The sequence below is a fragment of the Hetaerina americana genome, unplaced genomic scaffold, assembly GCF_022747635.1.
Source record: "Hetaerina americana unplaced genomic scaffold, ioHetAmer1.1.p SCAF_2, whole genome shotgun sequence".
Classification (NCBI taxonomy): domain Eukaryota; kingdom Metazoa; phylum Arthropoda; class Insecta; order Odonata; family Calopterygidae; genus Hetaerina; species Hetaerina americana.
This window is the reverse complement of record NW_027286763.1, coordinates 14,749,282-14,772,028: the sequence shown is the minus strand read 5'-3', so window position 1 is coordinate 14,772,028 and position 22,747 is coordinate 14,749,282. Positions and strand designations below refer to the sequence as shown.

The 22,747-nt window shown below is 43.0% G+C and overlaps 1 protein-coding gene across 2 annotated transcripts in view; it reads right to left on the bottom strand.

Annotated features, from left to right (window-relative positions):
* Appl (amyloid-beta-like protein) overlaps positions 1-22,747 on the bottom strand; it is a 408,236-nt gene that overhangs the window by 62,314 nt on the left and 323,175 nt on the right. For both annotated transcript variants that reach the window (XM_071585263.1, XM_071585264.1), the window contains exon 3: positions 18,046-18,178. In XM_071585263.1, coding sequence (XP_071441364.1) covers positions 18,046-18,178 — 133 coding nt within the window. The remainder of the gene's footprint in view (positions 1-18,045; positions 18,179-22,747) is intronic.

Sequence of the window (22,747 nt, the reverse complement as noted above, 5' to 3'; positions counted from 1 at the left end):
GGGGAAATTCTTATATCCTAAACGTTTTGAATTTGGTTCAACCGGGAGAGTATCCCAAGAAGTGCGATGCAAAATGGAAAGAGAGGATTCGCTCCTTCGGTTCGCACCAAGCGGGATCATGACCACGGGATTGAGACCCACCCGCACATTCCTCGGGTGTGAATATTCTGGCGGGGGTCGCTACCGGACCCGGGGGGGGGGGAGAAGGAAGAGGGCGAGGGACCGGAAGGGCGAGAGCGGAGATCACTCAACCGCAGGACTCCAAAAGGGCGAACTGTTGTCGAATTAGAACGTCGTCGTCGGTTCACCGGGATGACCGGGGGTTCGGTGGGGGGGAGGGGGTAGGTGCGGGTTGGTGAAACCCCGAAGTGTCGGCAAAGGGCATGAGGCCACGAGGGGTCCGCCCGGCGATCGGAGAGGCAGTGCAGGGATTTGGGAGAGGGTGGTAATAGGGGGGGGGAATTTGCGATTATTCGGCGCATTGGCGGCAGCGGCTGTGGGGGGGGGGACGGAGGGAGGCGTGGATGGGGGGGTGCGAGAGAGAGGGAGGGAAGGGGGGGTGGACGGACGGAATGGAGCGAGAGGGGGTATGGGAGAACTTCGACCTCTGCTGCGAGGTGACCGCGGTCGCCATGGCAACGCGGGGAAAACAAACGGGCGGAGGGGAATCGGGAAAGTGGGGCGCGCGCCCCCCCTCTCCCCTACGCCCGCCCGCCCCTTTGCCCTGCGAAACCCCCCGCACCCAATCTCATTACACTCCAACATGCCCATTTTCTTTTTTTAATGAAATTCTGTCAACGACTCGAAGCAAGACTGGCAATGAAAAATTATCCATTTCTGGTTTATTAAACAACCAATTCAGATCCTTTTCGTAGGGCATCCAAATCAAAGGGAGCTTTGGCCTGCGATGCTCCGACCATCATAAATCATGTAATAGGGATACCACCGACTGGCATGATGCTCAAACAGTGACAGTTCCAAAGATTTCCGTAAATTCTCAAAAAAGACTCCTCCGGGACCTCATTTTGTCATGGTATCATTATATTCTCTTTACGGCATTATTATTTTAATTTAGATCAGAAAATGGATTTAATTAATAAACGAGGATAACGGTGTTTGCTAAATATTATAAATCATTTTGCGGATAAGAAACACGAATTTGACAAAAATGTGAAGAAATAAGTGGAAAGCTAAATGGTGACAAATAGAAACAAATATATGCATAGAAAAATTAAATTGCCGGAGGGAATATATGGCAGAAAATTTTTATTAGAGTTATAAGAAAAAAGGAAACCGAAATGGATAGGGCACACTCAATGAGAACACCGTCGGCAGAAAAGAAGGAACATTTTTGAGAAAGAGAAGAGGATATAATGACGAGGAAGAATTAATATACAGAGTTAAATGAACCATGTGCGAAGCGGGTACAACACGGAGGATCAGTTTATATGAAACCTGTTCTTAGGTTTCATATAAACTGATCCTCCTCTGATGAGGAGGGCATATCCACCACTGTTGCGGATGGTGATCACGATTTTTACCTAATGTCTTTATTTTTATAACACTGGAGCTCTTAGTAATGGGTGTTTTGAAGACAGTGCTTATCCGCGCAGAAGTGCCAATAAATTGATGTAATGCACACAGTTCAGTTTGAATAAAATTTGAAGCATCATCCGCACATCTCGTTGAGTTGGAAGATTCGATGTCTCAGCAATAAACGGTAAGACCAACCAATGACAGAGAGCGGAAATGGCGCTGGAGACCCAATGAGCAAGGGAAGAGTAGGAATCCAAAAGAGGTATTATTTGGAAGGCAAATCGGCAGTACAAGGATATGAGAAATACTGCTTAAATGAAATGTGCAATAACCTTTATTTGAGTTTCGGACTGAATTTTTAAAACCACGCTCGTGACAACGTGGTCAAATATTGCGCAGCAACCTGTCGGGTTGGACAAGGCCACAGTGTCCAGGGTTCGATCGATGTCACCAACCGTAAAATAATCATTGCGATATCTTAACACTTCAACTTTCTGACACACCATAGGGAATGAGGCAAGAGGCAGCCACGATTGCACCGGAGGAGAGAATATCAGTTTAGGGTTTAGTACCATCCTGGTACCTACTCACCTATCATATCCATCCTTAGGGATGACTACCGTAAAGCTAAAAATAATTTATTAGAAATATGTTTGAGCCATAGTTGGCGTATTTATTTATCAAGCAAATCATATTTTTTCTAGTATCTTTTTCCAGTGGTTTGTAAAAGAGGCTTGGGAAGAATTGAAGGTAAAAATAAAAGTCGGTGGGTAATCCATAAACTGGCACCGAAAGGCATATCAATATTAGCCTCGCTCCACTCTCATCCTTCTCAAGCGTTTGGACTTTGGAAGGGTTAGGTGGAATAAATTCCATTCGATCCTATGTAAGCCATTACCCCGATGGCGCAGATTCAAATTTAAGGGAATTTCTCGGATTCGCCAACAAAACCGCTACGCTCGGCAATATCCTTTAACAGTATGGACCCATTGTCCATTCAACGTCAAACATTCCATTACTCTACAAATCCAGACCCGAAGGCTACTCGAAGAATGGGAAGATTGATGAGGATCGATGTTTGCCATTGATTACAGATTTAAAAAATATCAGCTGGAGTGTCCTTCTTTTAGATTTTAAATAACGCCTTCAAAAAAGAAAATAAAGCTGATATTCATTAATCAGTTTCTCGGGAAAAACTAATGAATGTATTGCAGAAAATAGGAGTAGAGTTGAGGGATAGTAAACTTATCGGAAACCTTTATATACTACCTTTATATACAACTTAAGTGCGAGTGGCGGATGGAGATTCTGGATGGGCAGTACTAGGAAGAGGAGTTGTGCTGCGTTCTCCAGTGCCGTTCAGCGTATATGTGGAGGAAATAGTTAAAGAGGCAGGGAGAGAACTGAAGATAGGTGTGAAATTCGGAGGAAAATTCATAAAATCCATTAGGTTTACGTTGGATCAAGTTTTGAATTATCAGTCAGCCAAACCTAGCTGAGTGCATTGAAAAGTCAATGCGATAGGCATTGTGCAAGAATAAATGTAAACAAAAGGAAGGTTATGCGGTTTTCCTAGAAAGGGCAAGGCTAGGCTTAATATTAAAATAGGAGTGGGATAGGAGAGAAGATTGCTGAGGGAAGTCCAAAGGAGGCAGGACGGTTGGATGAAGAGCATTTTGATTGTAAATGGGATGCTGAGGACTGTGATAGAGGGAAGAATGTCAGGCAGATGGGGAAGGAGTAGGAATAAGAACAGCGCAACTATGAGACATGAAAATTAACACCGCATGGCCGCCACGTGAGGAATTTACGCAGGTAGAAAAATATCTCTTCCAGCGGCAACCGCGATCGCTGAGTCCTCGTCTGCTCATTAGTGGCCGACAACTATCCACAACGTGCGCCTCCTAATCCCTATTCCGACTTTTCTATCTTGATCATTATTATAACTTGATTTATTAAACGCATCATTCGCAAAATTCCAAAGGAAAGGCGATCTTAATGGTGAAGTGTTTGAGAGGACGAAATTAAAATAAATTGTTTCCTCAGATTGACTATTACGGTCGTATTAACTCTTCGAGTTATACAGGAAAACAGATGGGAAAAGAGAAGGAGAGGCAAAAAGCCAAGGGATGGAGGAAGAAATGAATCCGTGGATCAAATGTTTTAGGCTAATATTAATAAAATCTAGGGATTACGTTCACAGCTGAGTCCATTGAAGAATCAGTGTTATAGGTATGGAATGAGAAACAGTCATTAGAAAGCAGAGCTAATATGGAGGTTCTCTACAATAGGAAGGTAAAAATAAAACAGAAAGCTGGAGGTCATAAATTATGGCTGGTAAAACGTGTGGTCCAACCTGGAATTGTTTTGAACTATTATTATGAAAATAGAAGAACAGAAGAAGAAGAACCACGTTTTATTAAAGAAATTTGTACCGAAATGATTTTTACAGGCTGTTAAAGGCTTGACTTCTTCAGTTCACACCAAAAAGGTTCCCGAAAATTGCCCTTATGCCGATTAAGGTCAAGGATGAATAGTATTCAAAATAATTACATTCATTTACTTAATTAAAATAAAACGTTCTAGTGTTCACCAAATTGCGGGTAATGAGGATGTTAATCCAGATAAAATTTAATTTTATTGAAACTATGGCGATAAACCTGATTATTAATTGAAATAATGACTCCTACTGATTTACAAATGCGCATTTTTATCTTGCAAAAATTTGTTAATGATAATATGTCCTATGAAAGATTTGCTTCTTATTTCATGAATCACATGGTGTTTAAATTGTGGGAATCTATTCATCATGAGTGGAGATAGCTTTCTTTCGTCGTAAAAGCGTACCCATCCCCTGGCTCCGTCCACGCATACGTCATCGTCATGTATTCACTTGCATGGCGAGAAATAACTACGAGGGACTTGAGGGTCTACGTTCGAGAATCTTCCTCGAACGGAAACCGATTCTTCCCATAATGTTCTGTTATCAGCAGTGCCATATCTAATTTGAAATGGAGCAGAGGAGCCTCGGCTCCACCCCTCTCCCCTCCCCAGCCCACGCCATTTTTCTCTCCCCCCTTTCCACAGATGCCCTCGGAAGAAGGCCGACCTGGGCGGAAAGGCAATATCCCCATCGTTCAATGCATTGGCTCGGAAGAGGCGATGGCCCATTGCGGTTTCAAGGCCCACACTCGCCACGGGCCGGTCCCTTAACCCGAGAGGCAAGAGAGGACGCGAAAGGCCGACGGGGGCGGGATCAAGGGACCCTTCCTCTCATTTCATACCTTCTTGAGCCCCCGGCCCGCGAGCGGCATTGCAGGGACGGGGAGGGTTCCCTCGTATTTCCCGGGCTGAGGAGCGGCTCCATTGAGGCAGGCCGTGCTCGCCGAGTGAGGCCAACGAGACGACGGCCGCGTTTCAATGCTGGGGGGGCGTGCGCTCTGGGAGAGGGGGATTGAGGGGAGGGGACGGATGGGGGTGTGGTCGGGGTTAAAGGGGGAGGGAAGTGGGCCCATCCGATGGTGTGCGCTTGGGAGAGAGGAAATGGGAACACGTAGCCTAATGCCGACGCCGGGTTTCTCTTCACCCTTCCTTTCCCATCCATCCCTAATGGCGCAAATGACCTTAGCTGTCGGTCGCCTCCCATAAAAACTACTAAATACTGCGACCCGAATGCACCCGGAGGAAACGCATCGCAGGTCGGACTCATTCGTGATTGTGACCCACTCGACATCGGTGACAAATATTCGTTGATGATTCCGTAATTTCAAAGGCAAAAACAACACATATTTACGAAGTGTTTTCAAGCAATTTTCTAAGCCTCCCAGAATGCTGAATTGAACGGAATCTGAACTCAACTAATTTTCTGAATAAACATTTTTTTCTTCGAAAATGTTTGCTGTAATATATAACGATGTAATAATCATTAATAATCGTTGCCACTAGAACAATTAATTACTTACAATGCAGTCGTACATAAATAACTAATTAAACAAATAAAGACATGCTGTGGTTGAACTAAATACGCTTACAGAGAGTCGTCTGCACTCTTGAAAGCGTTCAACTGTTTGCACAGAGAGTGGGGAATACTTGCTGCCATAGCATGAACCACCTTTAAAGTGCTAGTATATCTGCAGCGTGAAATTGGAAATTATAGCGATGAAATAGCAAAGGAGGTACGCTGTGTCTTCATTTTAAGGCCTTAAACATAACTATGTGAAATCCATTCCAGAACCAATTGATTGTTTAACTGAGAAAAGGAAGTGTCGTCAATTTACTTCAAAATCTGGAATTCGAGCCATTGGAGATACGGAGATTTAATCCGAGATTATCCCATCGTTAACGTATCAATCGCGCTTCATTGATTAAGGCACGCGGAGGATTGCAGCCCAATTCCCATACACATCGCCACGCGTAACAGAAATGTAATAACAATTCGAAGAGATTCGAGGATTCCTTTCCCTCTCGCTGCCATCACGCACCAAACAAGCGAACATCGGAATAGGGAAGTACGTTCTCCTCCGCAAACTCGCATGCTCTCTTCCCTCCGTTCCTCCCACTTCCACGGCGGGCTCTCCCGTGCGTATGAACGAACTGCACAAATTTGAAAAATGAAAGAACCTATTTTTCATACATAAGGCATTTTATCTTCTTTAAAATCAACAACCGTATTGAAATAATGTTTTCAAAGCGCGAAAATGTTAATTTTCTTCTCTCTCTCTCTTCTACCTTCCACCAAATCAGCGGGGATAAATTCTTCCACGAATATGTAACAAAGAACTTAGTTAATAAAATAAAATAAGTAAAACCACGAAAGAAATTTCCAGCCGAAGGAAAAGTTAAAAGAACAGGAATCAATCTTGAAATTTCTGATTCCCCTTCACAATGAGATTTAAGCATATTGTTTGAAATGGCATAAATCCCAATACTTCACTGAAAATTTTTATCCAAAATATGTATTTATCCCTTATCCGCCACAATCCTTTTCAATTCCACTCTCATCTCTACCATTCATCCAATTACTTTGACTTTTGGCTAACAAAAAATATAATCGCCAAAACATCCTAGAGAAAATGTTTACGACTTAACAGAAGTTCGCATAATTCGGATTTAATAGCCATTCACACATTTGCCAATGGTGCTTGTCCGCGACACAACGGTGCTCGGTGACCCAAAGGTCAATGACGGGAATTCAACTGAAACGGGTTTGTCCTAGGATTGGTTGCGTAGATAGTGTGCATGGTCTCATGTGATCTCAGCCTTTGGAGAGCTCAAAAACTGTATTCCACCCATGAATCTAGATTAATATACTCTAGCCACTCAAGGCAGGATTTGATGGATGCAGAAACTAACAATCGCTTTTTCCTTCTGACAAGACGCTTTCAACCACACAACTTTCATTGCAGACTATAATTCTTCAACTTCGCAAACTTTTACTACACTTCCTTCATTATCCAATAGTTATCATATCCACTCTCCAAGCTTACTCAAAATTTTCACCTCTATCAATATTAACTATATCAATAATTCCATTCAATATTCCTTGCATTTACTTTTTCTCTCTTGTTGAAATAGCTACCAGCAACATTCTCGCCTCTCCACCCATACTTAGGAGCACATCGTTTCATATCCTTTCTCGTCCACTCACAAACCTACATCTCAACCTCGCATTACATTTGCACCTATTTCCTTAAAGATCAAGCTTCGAACCGTAAACATACGTATCGAACGAAAGTTTTAAACAATCTCCGTATTATACGTATGCTTACGTCAGGCCTTTGTCATCAGTTTCCTCCTCTTCGTGAGCGCTTTATCAATGTCATATCTTCTTTTAATCATCATTACCAATCCGCCCATCTTCATTTAAAGCTCTTCCTAGATAGGTATTCTGATCTACCTAATCTATTCCACGCACTCCAAATTTTGTGTTCAACTTAGAAAACTTGAGAACTTCATCAGATTCGTTTTAATTTCATTAATTCCTACCTTGTACCTATCACACTGATTTGTACTGAGCTCAGCAATGATGGCAAACCTATCGTTGACTAAGTCAATGAAATTCACCAAAGAAAACATTGGGGAATACCAACAACACAACTGACATCATTCCACTTGCAACTGGCATCGGATGAGGTCACCGCTCCGCGCATACATAAATTTTCCCAACGACAAATGCCCAGCTGACAGCGGGAGTCAATAAACCACCCCGGTTGATAAATTATTCCGGGGACGAATAGGACGGTGCAATACCCCGTATCACATCACTTATCGTCATGTACATACGGGCAGGGCTTTGAGAGGGGGTAGGTGGGGCGGAGGGTGAAGGGTGGAAGGTTGTTGGGGAGGAGGCTCTCGGGGAAAGGGAATCATTCTGGGCACCGAAAGGTGAACGGGGGGAGGGAGGGGAGTGTTTCAGGGCAGAAAGTGTGTCCTGCACTTGATGCTTCTCCGGTGAAAATGAGGGGCTACGGCTTTCATTGGCAGAGCATCGATACACAATACGGAGCCGATATCGCAATACCGATAATACACAGGTATGCCGATATCAAGTGCACTCGTAAATATTTTCACCTTTTTCAAAGGCCAGTATGCTTGAAAGATATGTGAACGCAAGAATGTATGTACTTGCTTTTGTGTGCGTGTTTGTTTGAGTGTGTGTGTGTGTGAAAGAGAGAGGAGAAAATTAAAGAAAAAGGAAATATAAATGGGTCGGGCTGATGCAAACGCTAAAATATTCACTCCCTACCCCGAGGACCTGAGTTCATATCCCAGGAGTGACAGTAGTTTTAGAGACCTCCCGGTCACTAAATGGTGCTTATGTGGAGAGCATTTCAAATCGAGTACGCAGTCCGTCGGATGGGTCGTTACACTGCGGACCATTTGGAGCCTATTGTTAAGAGAAGGCTAATACCAACGCCGGGTTTCCCTCTACCCTTCTTCATTCCCTTAACATCTACCGTCGATCGCTAACCCTAATTACCATTAGGAGAGGGAAGTGATAATAAACCAGGAGTTACCCAGCGGTGACTTGATAGCCCTCTCCAGTCCGTGCGCCCATCCTGCAATAAATTAATAATTCGGTCGAGGGATGAGGAGCAAAGGGTGGATGCACGAGCGGATTGATGACGTGGGAGATATTTCACACACTCTTTCTTTTATGAAAAAGAGTCAAAACGGTCCGCCGCTGAGGACAGCCAGATAATTCCACCCGAATACTTCGCCGCACAGAGCAGAAGAGACTCAATGACTAACGAATATTTGAAATCCTCCAAGTGCTGGAATGAAAGCCCTGGTCTGGGAGATGTCATGGAAAATAATACCTAGAGGTTGCAAGAATGCTGAGTGCAGTGGAAAGCCAGTGCGATAGGTATGGAATGAGACTGAATGTAAACAAAACAGAGTTTAGGCGGTTTTTGGAAAAAGCTAAGTTTCCACAAAATAAAAATTTATTCACGACCAGTTTCGTTGCACTACATCACCTTCAAGACCTGAAAATGATGAAGTGCATCGAACTGGCCGTGAATAAATTTTTATTTTGTGGAAAATTGTTGTAGTTTTTGTCTCTGTTATTATTGGAACAGTTTCACCGCATAACTCCTGAATCAATCATTTTTATTAAAAGCTAAGTTTCAAATTAAAATATGAGTTCATAAATTAGACCATGTGGAACAGTTTACCTTTCTCGGAAGAGATTTGAACCGAAATGGGCAAAGTACTCGGGGCGTAAGGGAAAGAACTACATTAGGCCAAGAACCTTTCACAAGGAGGAGGGAATTGATGGCAGGGAGATTGAGAAAGGATGTGGAGAAAATGCTCACTGAAACTTTGATGTGGAGATTAGTTTTGCTCGGCGCGGAAACATGGTTATTGAAGCAAGTTGACAGACACAGATGGGAGACTTGTAAAATGTGGGCGCGGATAATGATGGAAAAGGTGGAATGGAGAGAAAGGAAAAAAAATTGAGGAGGTGCATGGCATGATGGGGGAGGTGAGCGGGTTGTTGGGAGAAATCATAAGAAGATAGGAAAAATTAACATTAATTGGCAGCAGGTTGTTGAAGACTGTGATTGAGAGGATTTTAAGAAGGGGTACGAAAAGGCTAGACATGTTGGACAGAATGAAGGCAGGAAGGAGGGTTTCGGATTTGAAGAGAGGCTTATTGTAATATTGGATGTCAGATTGTGCTTTGCTAGGAGAGGCAAGTCGCCCGTGCCCATCCAAAACCTACCTTAAACGGTATAATACCAATAATAATAATATGGTTTGCGCAACAAGACACAACCTGATAGTCCACACTATATTAAACTATTCTCCAAATCCGCAGTTCAATGTCGTGTCGGGGGCCAGACTGTCTAGTTAAATGAAGCCAATAAATATTTCGATAACGTTGTAAGTGTCAGAGTCATCCCAAAATCCACCTGAAGCGATATACCCGGGAGTTATATATATATATATATATATATATATATATATATATATATATATATATATATATATATATATATGTGTGTGTGTGTGTGTGTGTGTGTGTGTTTATGTGCACTTCTGTTTCTTCCGATGAAGACGGAGCTGAATTCCGTGGAAATTATTAAAAAATAACGTGTGTTCTTTTTGCGTTCTTATATTGTTTGTTGCTGTCCAAGTTTTTTATTCAACACTTCCGTGTTACTTCGACGAAATCATTTATATAAATATATACTATATTAAGAGACATTTAACTTTGAAAGTTTCTCAGCTGTCTCTTCTCTGAGTTGCTGCAATTATAATGACCATTGGTCCTGCATGAGGAGTTTGGCGAATGCCGTCCGTCTCTGTGAACAAGTCGACCCCCTTCGTGAAATCATTGGAGCCTTAACGAATTTTAGTCGTCATTCCTAAAAAATGTGTATACACATACACATTTCCCGAAATCCCGTCATATGGCGAACATAATTCATTCACATGGTCACATGGAAATGGATATAAGGAAAAGGGATAGAAACACAAAAAGGCAAACACAAGAGAGGCCTATGCTCTAACCACTTGAGCTATCGCGGATACTTAATTAACACTGAAATCTGCGGGGGTTTATGCAACCAAGTGCCTCGATTCTTTGGCCAGGACATGGCGTTTGGGAGCTGTTTTACCCACCAGAGGAGAAATGGAAGAAACAAGCATGAAGGACAGTAGGTAAAGCAATCATAAAACGTAATAAAGGATAGGAATACTGCTTTTCGTGTCACACATTGCCAGAAGAAGGAGACGAGCCATATTGGCCAAGTACACAAACACGAAAACCCGCCATATGGCGAAAATATAAACATAAAACGCATTCAAATACGCAGTTCTCCAATTATATGGATGAGACTTATTTTTTTAATGAGAAAATCCACCAAATTACCTCAGTCTCTACGTTCATCTCCCCGAAAATTTGTTCTGCAATGTCTTCGTCTCGGTACAATTTGCACATCAACAATTCCCCGTGTGGATTTCTTTCATTTATTTTTGTCTCCTTCTTCTTTCCATAATTTCTAGGCTACCAATGGACTTTTTTCTGTTCGTTCTTTCATCCTTGAGTTATTCCAGTTCCGAAAGCATTGGATGGCATTTCTACAAACTCAACGAGTTTCTGATCTGTATTTCTAGGCTGCTATTTCAAAAAGCTGACTGGCATTCTTGAGGATGTTTCGTGGAAGGGTGTTAGACCAAAATTTTCTATGAAGGTAGGAAGACCTCCAAGCATAATCGAATGTTTGGTCACAGAGAGCAGTGTAGTAAAAATAACATTTTTATCTAACCATTGCAGTTGGATCTACCAAGCCTTTACACGAGATGGTTCACGGTGCTGTGGCATAAAAGAAAGGCTGAAAGATTCAGAAAAATTGTAAATTTCAATAAATATCGCTCGAATTAATTAAAACAATTTCAAACTTCTGGGGAAACACTTAAGGTCAAATATTAACCAATTTAGAAAATATTTTGCAGGAAATGATGTTGACATCAATTGGCAAATTTTGCGAATAGGGAATATCCTGTTCGAAAACTATTGATTTTTTCAACCAATCCTAATATACATGTTCAACCTTCCTATTTTATTTTCCATTTACAACGGGTCGTCGTAAAGGGCTGTTTTTATTCCCCCGGGGCGTGCATGACGACGACTTCCACGTCACCCTCATACGACGTAAACCGGCCCCCTGGGGGCGATTTAGCTCTGTTTCAGCCTCTCGCCCAGTCAATATCCCCTCTGACCACCCAGGCAGGGGGGGGGGGGTACCGGCCACACGCGCTTCGCATTTCAAGCGGAACCGGAGGCTCGAGTCCAACCACCGCCGAATACATCGTGACCATTATTCTGCCACCGAGAAATCGGTCACGTCGCTCATGAAAGAGACCACTGGTGTGGCTTATAAATCATCGCATCACCGAATGAATAAACAAACATCGCCACTGATGCTATTATCCCCAATCTATTTTGAACTAACACAAAATGCAAATTTAACGTGAGAATGATCACTGGATATTTCGAATGATTGATACGTGCGGATGAGGTAGAATATGCTATGCATGCCCTTGACGGAGAGGCTGCGCAAAACGTGTCTGCATGAAATTATAATCTGAATTAAAGTTGAAAAATTTAATTTAAATATTTCAAAGGAAAGCATTAAAACTCTATCCGATGCCCATGTATTAATCTTAACGAACTTTGATAAGTATTTTTCTCAGCATTTTTACATTCCTGAAGGTGAACAAGTTGTATTTAACACAATGTGTTTTAATAGCATAAACTATAGGAGACGTCTAATGAGACACAAGTATTGGATAAATGAACGACGAGATATTAAATTAGTGCCAAAATGGAGATACATACTAAGCATATTTCACCATTTCAATATGATATTTGGTCTAAGTTTCAAAAACATGGCATCCCTAACTTGCCTAACCTGACGCCTTTGAGCAACACTGCGCAAATTTGAGTACGTAGCAAGGAAATTGGATAATAATTTCGTTGCCGAAAAAATCATCGACAGAGGTAGCAATAGCACTTTACATCGAGTTAATTGAAATGACTGAATACAAAGGGAATAAACGTTCGTGAATACATAAATATGGCGTAAGCCGTATTAAGCTGACAACTACATGGATCTGAAACATGGCATTCGTCGTAAATGAGCGAAGAGCTGAAGCTTCTGATACACGAGAATGGGGAACACGGCTATATGAGTTCAATAGCGGGGAACATATACGTAATGTGTGTAGAAGATTAAATGAAGGGGATGGGGAAAAGAGGAAATTGCCGGTGGATAATGGAGGAAGGCAATAGCAGAATGAAGGAGATATTTAAGGAGAAAGAAGTGCGGGGGATTTTGGTGACGGCAATACATGGGAAAATGTTTGGCAGACACGAAAGAATCAGGAAAAACATAAACAAATTAGAGTGCATACAAATATGCGTTAAGTGTGAGCAGTTGAAAAAATAAACATCAGGGGGATTTATCCTACGCGGTACTTTATATGTGCTTGGTACTTGAGAAGAACCACATCGTGAAATATTATGCTGGTTTCATCGTAATTCTACCTCTCCCACGCTACACAACCTGCAGCAATAACGAGGCCCGGGATTAATGTAAAACAAAGTCCTCATTAGTCGCAATCGACCTGATAAAAGAGGTTAGGATGGCCCCTAACAACTTTCATGCACTGCGTTTCGCGCGGCCTACCTCTTGTTTGTCCCTCATTATTTCTCCTGTGCTCGTCCTTTATATGTAGTTCCTATCCCTTTTCCTTATTTCTATTTCCATGTGAATGAATATTTGTTCGCGGTTTCCGTGTTTGAATATACATACATATATATATATATATATATATATATATGTATACACATACATAAATATAGACATATACACACAGACATACCTGTATATAAATGTTTGTGCATACAATTATACTCACACACAAAGGTGATGGTATGTATTTCTATATATGCTAAACACACAGTGGGTGTGTTTAGCATACATAGAAGTGTGGTAAATGTTTTCCATTACAAATTCATTTTAAAGATTATGGAAAGACTTTTGTGGGTCCTCCTTTTAACTTGATAATGCCGCATAACAGTGGAACGCGTAGCAAGTAGTAAAATTGTGTCGAAAAGTATGTTGTCATATCTATTGCTATGAACATATTCGCCGTCTGCAAAAATAATAGCTAAATATACGCACTCAATTTATTTTAACCCCTACGCTGGCGAAGAGGCGTGATGGTAAAGCAGTGGGAAGGGGCGATCGAAATCAAGCACCTTTGGTGAACCCCTCCAATCCTTTAAACCAAACCCTTTACGACCGACAATCTCCCGAATTCCCCCTCAACGCCTCCAAAACTTTTCTCCATCCTTCAAACTCTCGGGCGTTCGAGGAGATGGTCGCTGAATGCACAATGGAAGGGGGGGGGGAGCACGTTGCCACGGGATGCGAGGCGGGGAGCGGAGGGGGGGAGGGGAGGGCACCGCGTCCTTCCATTCGTCAGCCCATAGACACGACTCGCTCCTCCCCCACAATATCACAACAATGCAACCCCCTCTCTTCCACCCCTCGTCATCTTCCCTTACTTATGTGCATCCTTCCTTCCCAGTCCCAAAATCTCGCCCTTTGAATAAACTTCTAATTGGTGAAATATTTTACACTTGGCTCTTAATTGGCGCATGTAACGGGGGCTTTCATCGATATGACAGAGAGGCAAGGCGGCGAAGGACGGGAGGAAGTTGGCAGTGGGCCGGTCGTTTCGTGCCCATTCAAGAGGGTTTGTCACGTGCAAAATGAAAAAACCGCACGAAGAACGAGTCCCAAAACATCAGTCACTAACCCTCGTGCATCGAAACTCATGGCGTCGTTCCCGAGGCAAGTAAACCAAACCGGTACCTGGTTAGCGGTAACTATGGCAATAACCGATGCCTTGATGCTATTATTGTTGCAATCACCTTACGTAGTATATCTTATAACTAGATAACGGTAAATGCTGAACACACATACCATGTCAGATTCTTACTTTGGCAATTTATCACATTCGGGAGATATTTTGGAATTATTTAGGGGACCTTTCTTTGTTGTTTGGGATGGGAAGTCTCTGGGGCTTTAAGTCGCTGGGAATGGTCATTAGATTGAAAATTAATTCTTGACGTGAAGGTGGCAGCCATTTGAAATATAAGATCGGATATTGTATCTTGGAAAACAATCAAAGTTACCGGTGCCCAAGTTGCCTGGAACGACAATCCTAGGTGGGTTTCTATGCACCTACGTATTTAGCGGCAGCAAAACTGGTACCAACTTCAGACAAAAACAAACTTTGATGCGGCGCACCGGTGAAGGGTCAAACGAGGTGCCAAATAAATAAGCCCTATTGTCCGTTGCACAATGCACCGCTCGGTCGTCCCGACGTGGCCGTTGTCTCCGTGGGGGACTGCGAGAGAAGGGAAGGACACGACGCGGATCCAGCCAGCCTCCGCCCCCCCAACTCCCCTTCGGTGAAGCAACCTCCTCCTTCCTCAAGTCTCCCTTCTTCCGCCAACAGAGTGCCGGGGATCTCCGCATTCATTTCGGGAAGAGCGAAGCGGGAAGGAGAGGACACAACAGGGGGGGTCACCCACCCTTTATTGCCACGCCCCTCACCTCAAAAATCCCCGGCGGCAATTAAATTTCGCCCACGCACGCACACAATCACACACCCGCAAATGCACGCGCGAAGTCTTTAGGCATAAGGGACGGCGGGTTGGAGTACCCACTAGCGGGGAACTGCCCGGATGTCACTGACGCCGACCACGAAAAAACCCCTTAATCACACGAGCCCAAGAGGGAGGGGCACAAAGCGCACCAAGTATTTCCCACAACTCCGTCCGATGCACCCGCTCTCTTCTCACCACAGCCACGCCCCATTCCCATTGGCGGAGCACCGTCCCCCCTCCCTCCCCCCCGCCGCTCCCCTTGTAATCAATCGCAAGGAAGCATATAGTATATCGATCGATTGGAATGTCACTCCTTAAATACGACTGTTTACGGAAATTCGCGAAATTAAATTGCTCAGGAGGAAATCTTTCTTTCATTCGAGAACAACCGAACAGCGGAGTAATTGCAAAGTCCAAATAATTATACGTCTATTTAAAAAAACAAACAAAGAAATGGCGGAATAAATTTCTCGGAAAAGTCCAATCGGAAAAAGCTGCCAGAGGTTTGATGAAAGGATTGCGCTCGTGGCTGTCACCGAAATACGTATCTTGCATGGTAGTTCCATCATGCGTGTTTGACGCTGACTTTAACTTCAGAACTTTAATCGCCTTGATAAGCACGTTGATTTTGACTGAATAAGTCTTTCCAGCAGTTTTTAAAAATATATTACTTTTAGGTGACAAAAATGATGTAAACATTATACTGATGACTTTGAGATACCCTTGCTAATACGGTTTTTAAATATCTATTCTGCGACTTCAAATTGCAACGGGTCTTATTTCATCATTTGTACGATGCCTATGCATGATAAACGAATACGAAATAGCTCATGGAATAAATGATACAATTTTTATAAAAATCCCGTCATCACGAAAGAATTAAAATTTTGACATCAATTGATGGGAGACGCCATCTTTGCGTATATGGAGACAAGCTGCCTTGGAATGTTAATCATTAATGTCGGCCAATTATGGGATAAAACCTGTCAGAGAATAATTGCATTCAATGTGTCTAGCGCTCCCATGGTGTTTCTCGCTGTCAGTGGGGTAATACTGACAATGACCTGCCCAAGGGTCATCAGTGGGTGTTTCAATGAAATTCAAGTCTTTTTATGACATAGGAAGTGAAATATGTACTTGTAATTTAGGATATGTATAATTCACGAGATTCTTCAATTGATTCACCACAGTGTTTCGTGCTATTGACACTAGGGAAATTTCGTAGCAATTGAAACAATTTATTTGATTTAAACTAAGTGCTAAAACACAATAAGAAACAAAAAACAGGTGCAAGGAAGAAGTCTCCAAAATATTTCATTTCCCTTCGCTGTCGTTCTCCTTAGAAAAAGGCTTGGAAGAATACATTGAATGATTTCTGCTGTTTTTAGGGAGGATAAGAGAAAAAAAGCACTATGTGTTTACCGCGAATAGATGGTTAAATAAATGAGCAAAGCGTGCCGTTTGGTAGCTTTAAAAAGGTACTGCCCTATTCAGAGGCCCCGGCGCCTTAGTCTCTCTCTCTCTTACCCACATAGACGGCGTTTGGTAGGAATCTTCCCGAACAATTTCCGACCATATTAAAAAATCGTAGCTTGCTTCGGTTTGTCATTCTCTTCGGAAGTATACGACCGTGACCTACAAATACTCGTATCAGGAACTGTATCCTTTGCAGACGGATTGAAAAATTAATGCCTATGAAGAGTTTTCTCGAGCTGTGCACAGAGAATTTTAGATCTTCGATTTCCTAAAGTAATTTGTAGAGGAAATGATTTCTTATTTATTGACCTCCTCTCTCCAAATCAGCAGGGGGAAATAGTAAGCCCGAAGCTCTGAAAATCCAATCGCTGCCAAAAAAAACATTAAAATCACTTATATAAAAATAATACTGACCCCAATAGCTAAGGGGCTTGAGATCATTTAAGATCGAAATCGTTTTTCGTCCAAAATATTACAATGAAGCGTCGCTAATATTTTCTTTGGATTCCTTTTTGCGAAAACAATTAATTCTTAATCGTTGGTCGTTAATCTTTAAACAATTCCTTTGTCCATCGACAAAAATCGGCATTTCCTGCGAACAAACCAATAAGCATATGACTAACTAAACGATTACATAAACTAGGTCCTATTTGCTGGTAAAATCAATGGATTTAGGGGTCATAAGAAAAGAAAAACATGGCAGAAGGTGTAATTTTTCATTCACCAACCGAAGTTTTTACAGCTTTCACTGTTTTATCATTATTGAAAGTTAAAGAATGATCACAGAGCTAATCACTACAGCAACTAAGAGGGCAAGTGCGATTATTGAATAATAATAACAACAGTGCGGATAAATTGATGGACATAAGATATATTTAGAAACAAACCAATTGTTCCTGACACTTCAAAACTTCTTGGCACAATGACACACCAGCATCTTAAAGGAGTGAGAGTTTAATTACGGGAAACTTAAACCCCATAAGTTATCATTAACAAATTATCAAAGAAGAGCAAGAATTTAAAAGGAAATAGGGCTGAAGAAAATAACTAAACCCCTTAAAAGGATATACATAATATTCTCAATATGTTTAAAGCATGGAAATCGGATTGGAAATCCACGAAAAAATTTCTTTAAACCGATTGAAAGCAATTTTAAGCCATGAGACTGGTGAGGCATGCACCCGTGTATTTGCGAAAGAGCCAAAAGAAAACTTTTCCCTACAGAGCTGTTCTCTCAGGGAACTGTCTCCCCGCAGTACTCATTCACCCTCCCCCGCGAGGGCGCGGTTCGTATTCTCCCATTCTTGTGGGAAACAACCGATTTCAATCGTTTCACTCACCCAGGCATCGGAACGGCTTCACCCAGCGCGGCTCTCCCTTGCATTTCTTCCTCTGTCCAATCCTGCACCAGTTTTGCACCTTCAGGTAATGGCTTGACTCGACGATGTTGGTGATGTCTCGCTTAGGGTACACCTGCGGGAAAAGGGACCAACCGTCAGTAAAACATTGACTGCAAGCAGTTCTGAGACATAAAACATTGCACACGAATGCTTTTGGTACCACAAAATGCCATCCGAAGAAATGTGAAATAAATGAAATATATTTGGCTTACTACCACATGCGTGCTTTTAGGATAATGCACAACAAAAAATAATATTTTGTAATAAATAAGCTACTTTTTCGCATTATTTATGGCAGAATTACCCAGTAGAATTCACTATTAAGTAGACATAAAAATGGATGAATATGTGAGTATAATAAACTTATAGGTTTAAGGCTTCAATTCGTTACACCTGTATAAAGGAATTGTATCGCTTGGCTGAACATTTTTCAACAAGATACGACGTCAGCAGGTCGAGATGATGATGGCTGGTTACCTTTTGAAGCCGTGTCTCTGTAAAACGTGTTGTACCAAATAATATAACTCCCTGGATGTATATAACGTTGCTTCTTCTGTTACAATGCATTTGAAATTAATTTTTTAACACTTCAGAATAACAAAAACACTGAGAAATACTGAAAATGCACGTCTGTCCCAAACGTAGTTTCGGTCATAAGTAGATGTGAATCGCTTTTAGGGATGCCAAGTTCATCAGAAACCGTGCAAACACTTAATCTGCGATCCATGTTCAATAAAACCTTCACTCTTGGAAGATTTTCGTCACTTTTTGAGGTCGAAGGGCGTCCTGAACGTTCAGCGTCTTCAAAATCTTCTCTACCCTCTTGAAACACCTTGTGCCACCCAAAAAAATCCGATCTACCCATGGCGTTATTACCATAAGCTGTCTTGAGCACGTCATGAGTCTCTTTTCCGTTCTTTTCCAATGTCACGTAAAATTTGATGGCGTGGCGCTTTTCCAATTATCGGTTCATGACGAAGCGTGACGAGGTCATGTAACAGAGGTTTCGCAAACGAACGATCCACACTCTACAAATGCTGGGAGCCAACTGCCACCAGCATTCAGCCTTTCCTGAGACTCCCCTCCCTCGAACCAAGCCAGAGAAACCTCATCTCGTCCGTCCGTCTATCCGGGAAAAAATAAGTCATACTACTTTTGGGACAAACCTTACACTTTGAAGCTGAGAAAAAGGATTAAAGGCATAAAACTGTATGCGCACCCATTCAAAGTCAATTGAGCTCATAGCACTATGAGTCATAATAGGAATGTCTACACATGCACCCGGCGTGACCTCAAGCGATGTAATTTCCAGGACATCACATTTCCCCGACGATTCGCCGGCGGCGCTGGGAAGGGATCTCAGCCCTTCTCGTGAATTACCCACGCCACCGTATCGTTCTGTACCGACCAAACTCTGCCTTGAACTATTGAACCGACCTTAGGGTCGGGACCTGTGCCCTTCGAGATCTTTCGTAGTTTGTTAACTTCCGAGGAAGCGAACTTAGGACAGGCAAATCTAGAAAGGCTCAATGCTCGCCCCCGAACTTAAGGAGGATTCCGCTGAGTAAAATGAACTTAAAAGAAGAGATGGTGAGAGGCGGGGGGAAGATGGGGGTGGGGGAGGAGGAGAGTGGGAGGGGGAGGAGAGTGGGGGGGATTAGGGTGAAGTAGGGGGAGGAGAGTGGGGGGGATTAGGGTGAAGTAGGGGGGGTAGAGGTGACTGGGAGGGCGGAGTCAATCCGTCCCGGGGGCAGACTCCCGAGTGCTCATCATTATATAGAGATGAGAGGGCGGATATTAGACAGAGCAGCTCCGGCCACGAATAATCAGTAAGCCGACCACCATTCGAATACTTCTTCTTTCCCTCTTCGGGTGATCGGCCACCTGATAGATGAAGGGAGGCCTCTCCGCATACCCATGCAAAGCTTGAGGGCATGAACAAAAGCCGGCCGGCAAAGTAAATTAACATAGGAAGCGTTTTAAACAAATTTGATCAATAGATTTCGGTAGATATAAGAAGAACTGCAATAGGAAAAGAGCTTGTGCAAAGAGGACGGATTTGATGACGAGCACTTCAAATGAGGGAGCAAAGAGAAGATAAAGGAGAACTAAGATACAGACCGTGGTTTTGGATAGCGCGGGATATTGGTCGCTGGGGTGAGAGAAACTATAAGCAGATAAGATGCCTTCGAGCTCTGAGTGTGGAGAAGAGAGCAAAAAATGAAATTTCCAGAATGGAAAACAATCAAAGAAGTGCTGGGGAGTGGCGAAGGCAAAGGAAAGGTGGTTTTTAGGGGGTATTTTAGATGGCAGTAAAAGGTGGATTTGAAGACCAGGGTAAGTGGAGATGGAATATTGGAGTCTGTGAAATATAGAGGCGTGCGCACTGGCTGAGCGAGGCAGAGGGGGAGGAAAAGAGAGCAGGCATGTTGGGCGGGATGAAGGGAGGAAGGAAGTTGGCAGAGTCGAAAAATGGTTATGTATTGAGAAAAAAAAACATTAAAAAAATAATTTCCGAGACCGCAGCATTAAAAAAATTTCGTTTTTTTAATGCATTATTATGTATTAGAAAAGTCTTGTCTCAACATTATATTTTTGAATTGCTCAAAAATAACATAAAAATCGTTATAGATAAGTTTTAGGATGTTTACTGGCATGCTAGGAAAGGTTGGCCATTAAAAGCCTCCCTTGACCAGACGACTACTGCTAAATTATTCTTAATCATACATAAGCCGCAAACGCAAATGATATAAAAACTACTCTTTAAATTCACACATAGTGCAAAATATTGTTACTGTTGACGCTATATTACTCTGGCGATTAAATGCAGTGCAAGCTCAAGAAATGGTATCAATACAGATTGAAAAAGAGCTTGACTGGAATTTAATTTAAATTTATAGATATATTTAAATAAATATATTAGAATGTTACATTATCATACCGGAATATTTTTTTCTGGAAGGGTGACTACAATATTGTAAATGCAATGAGTAACGGACACAACTGAATCGTCAAATACTAATTTCCAGAAATTTGATACCCCTACATAGACTGTGGGAAATATCAAAACGTATGATTCATGCCCAAAGTACTAGTACCTAGGCACGGATTATTCCTACGACTTCAGACCTGAATACTAATCGTAAGGTAGTACTAACTAGGCTTCTTGACCTGGGCACGCGTACCCAAATTGCATTTTTAATGTCTCCGTCGTTATACCAGGAACGCTGTGAATTAATATTCCGACCATACTTGCCCCTCTCAGTGACCTTTAGCTCTTCCTATCTCTCTCACCTAAGGATTTTGCCGAGCACACAAACGAACACCGAAACGTGAAAAATTACTCCTACTTTAGCATTTCATAAGAGTATGTATTAGCATTTACCTTGGCATCCAAAAATGCGTGACATTCTCGATTCAGGTATGAGTGCCGATTTAGCGATACCTAGAAATATCGTTCAAGGCCGTGATATCGATACCTAGGATTCGTTTACCGTAGTACTGGTAATGAGAAGTCGGGACGTGGTTCTCGTGAGCCAGTGATCAGCCGGTTTTTATTTCACAGGGGTACCCTGGGATGAGAATGGCACTGCGCACTTGGAGGCGCACGGTAGGAAATGGATTGATAGACACACACGCGTCCCCGCTCTTTCATCCAGGGGCGGCTCAAGGGATTGCCAGAGAGAGTTCTCTTTTTACTCGCGTAGGTCTACGCCTCTTTCTCCGACTGCCCCATTCTTATCTCCCACTCTCAGCCGAGCCCCTGAGAGATCGTGATTTTCAAAGCGAAGAGCAGAGGGAGACGGGATTGGAAGGGGGGGAGGGTTTACCAAGGGGAGGGAATCGCCGTGGCGGCCGGGATCCGTCGTCCCGGTGTGTGTGTGAGGAGGGAGGGACGAAGGGGACTGGGAGAGGCGCCAACCGCGGCTGTTGCAGCGACGGCCCTGGACCCTAGGACTCCACGAGTGATACACCACGCACCTATATGTAAAGGAAAAAAGAAAAAGGGGCAGGAGAAATGACAGGGGCGGGTTGTGATTTACGCCTGGCGTGATATGGCGGGAGCGGGGAGGCGGGGGAGGGAAGGGTGACGGGAGGATGAGAGAGAAAAAGAAAATAAACACTTATCTCCCCGGGATGCCTTTTCTGGCCGGAAAAATGGGTTTTTCCCACCCACGCCTTTTTTCCGGGGGAAGGGTAACTTCCTCCTACTCTCACTGCCTTCCCTCTGGAGAGAACACGGGGCGGAAAAAAGGCCTGCCTCTTCCGCAAAACCCTTGGGGGGCATGGGTCCTCGTTACTCTTCCTCCCCCCGGTGACCTGTTTCGAGGTGGCGCCCCCGAGCGAGCTTCCTCTTCGCCGATCCCTTAACGGCCGAATTGGTTGTCCCCCCCCCCCCCCGGAAGCTGAGTCGGGAGCATCAAGGGAAATAATCCTCGCTAGGGAACCATGGACATGCCAGGTGTAACCACGAACAACTCCCGAGGTCTTTGTTCGCCTTTGCACTGTCGTTCGAATCTCGCCACTTGGGAGCCCGTTTCTCAAATCTACAAGTCAGTAACTGGCCCTGGCGAAGATTTGCCCACACGGAGTCAGTTAATGGTAATAAATGGATAACGGTTGATACTTGCCTATATTAGAG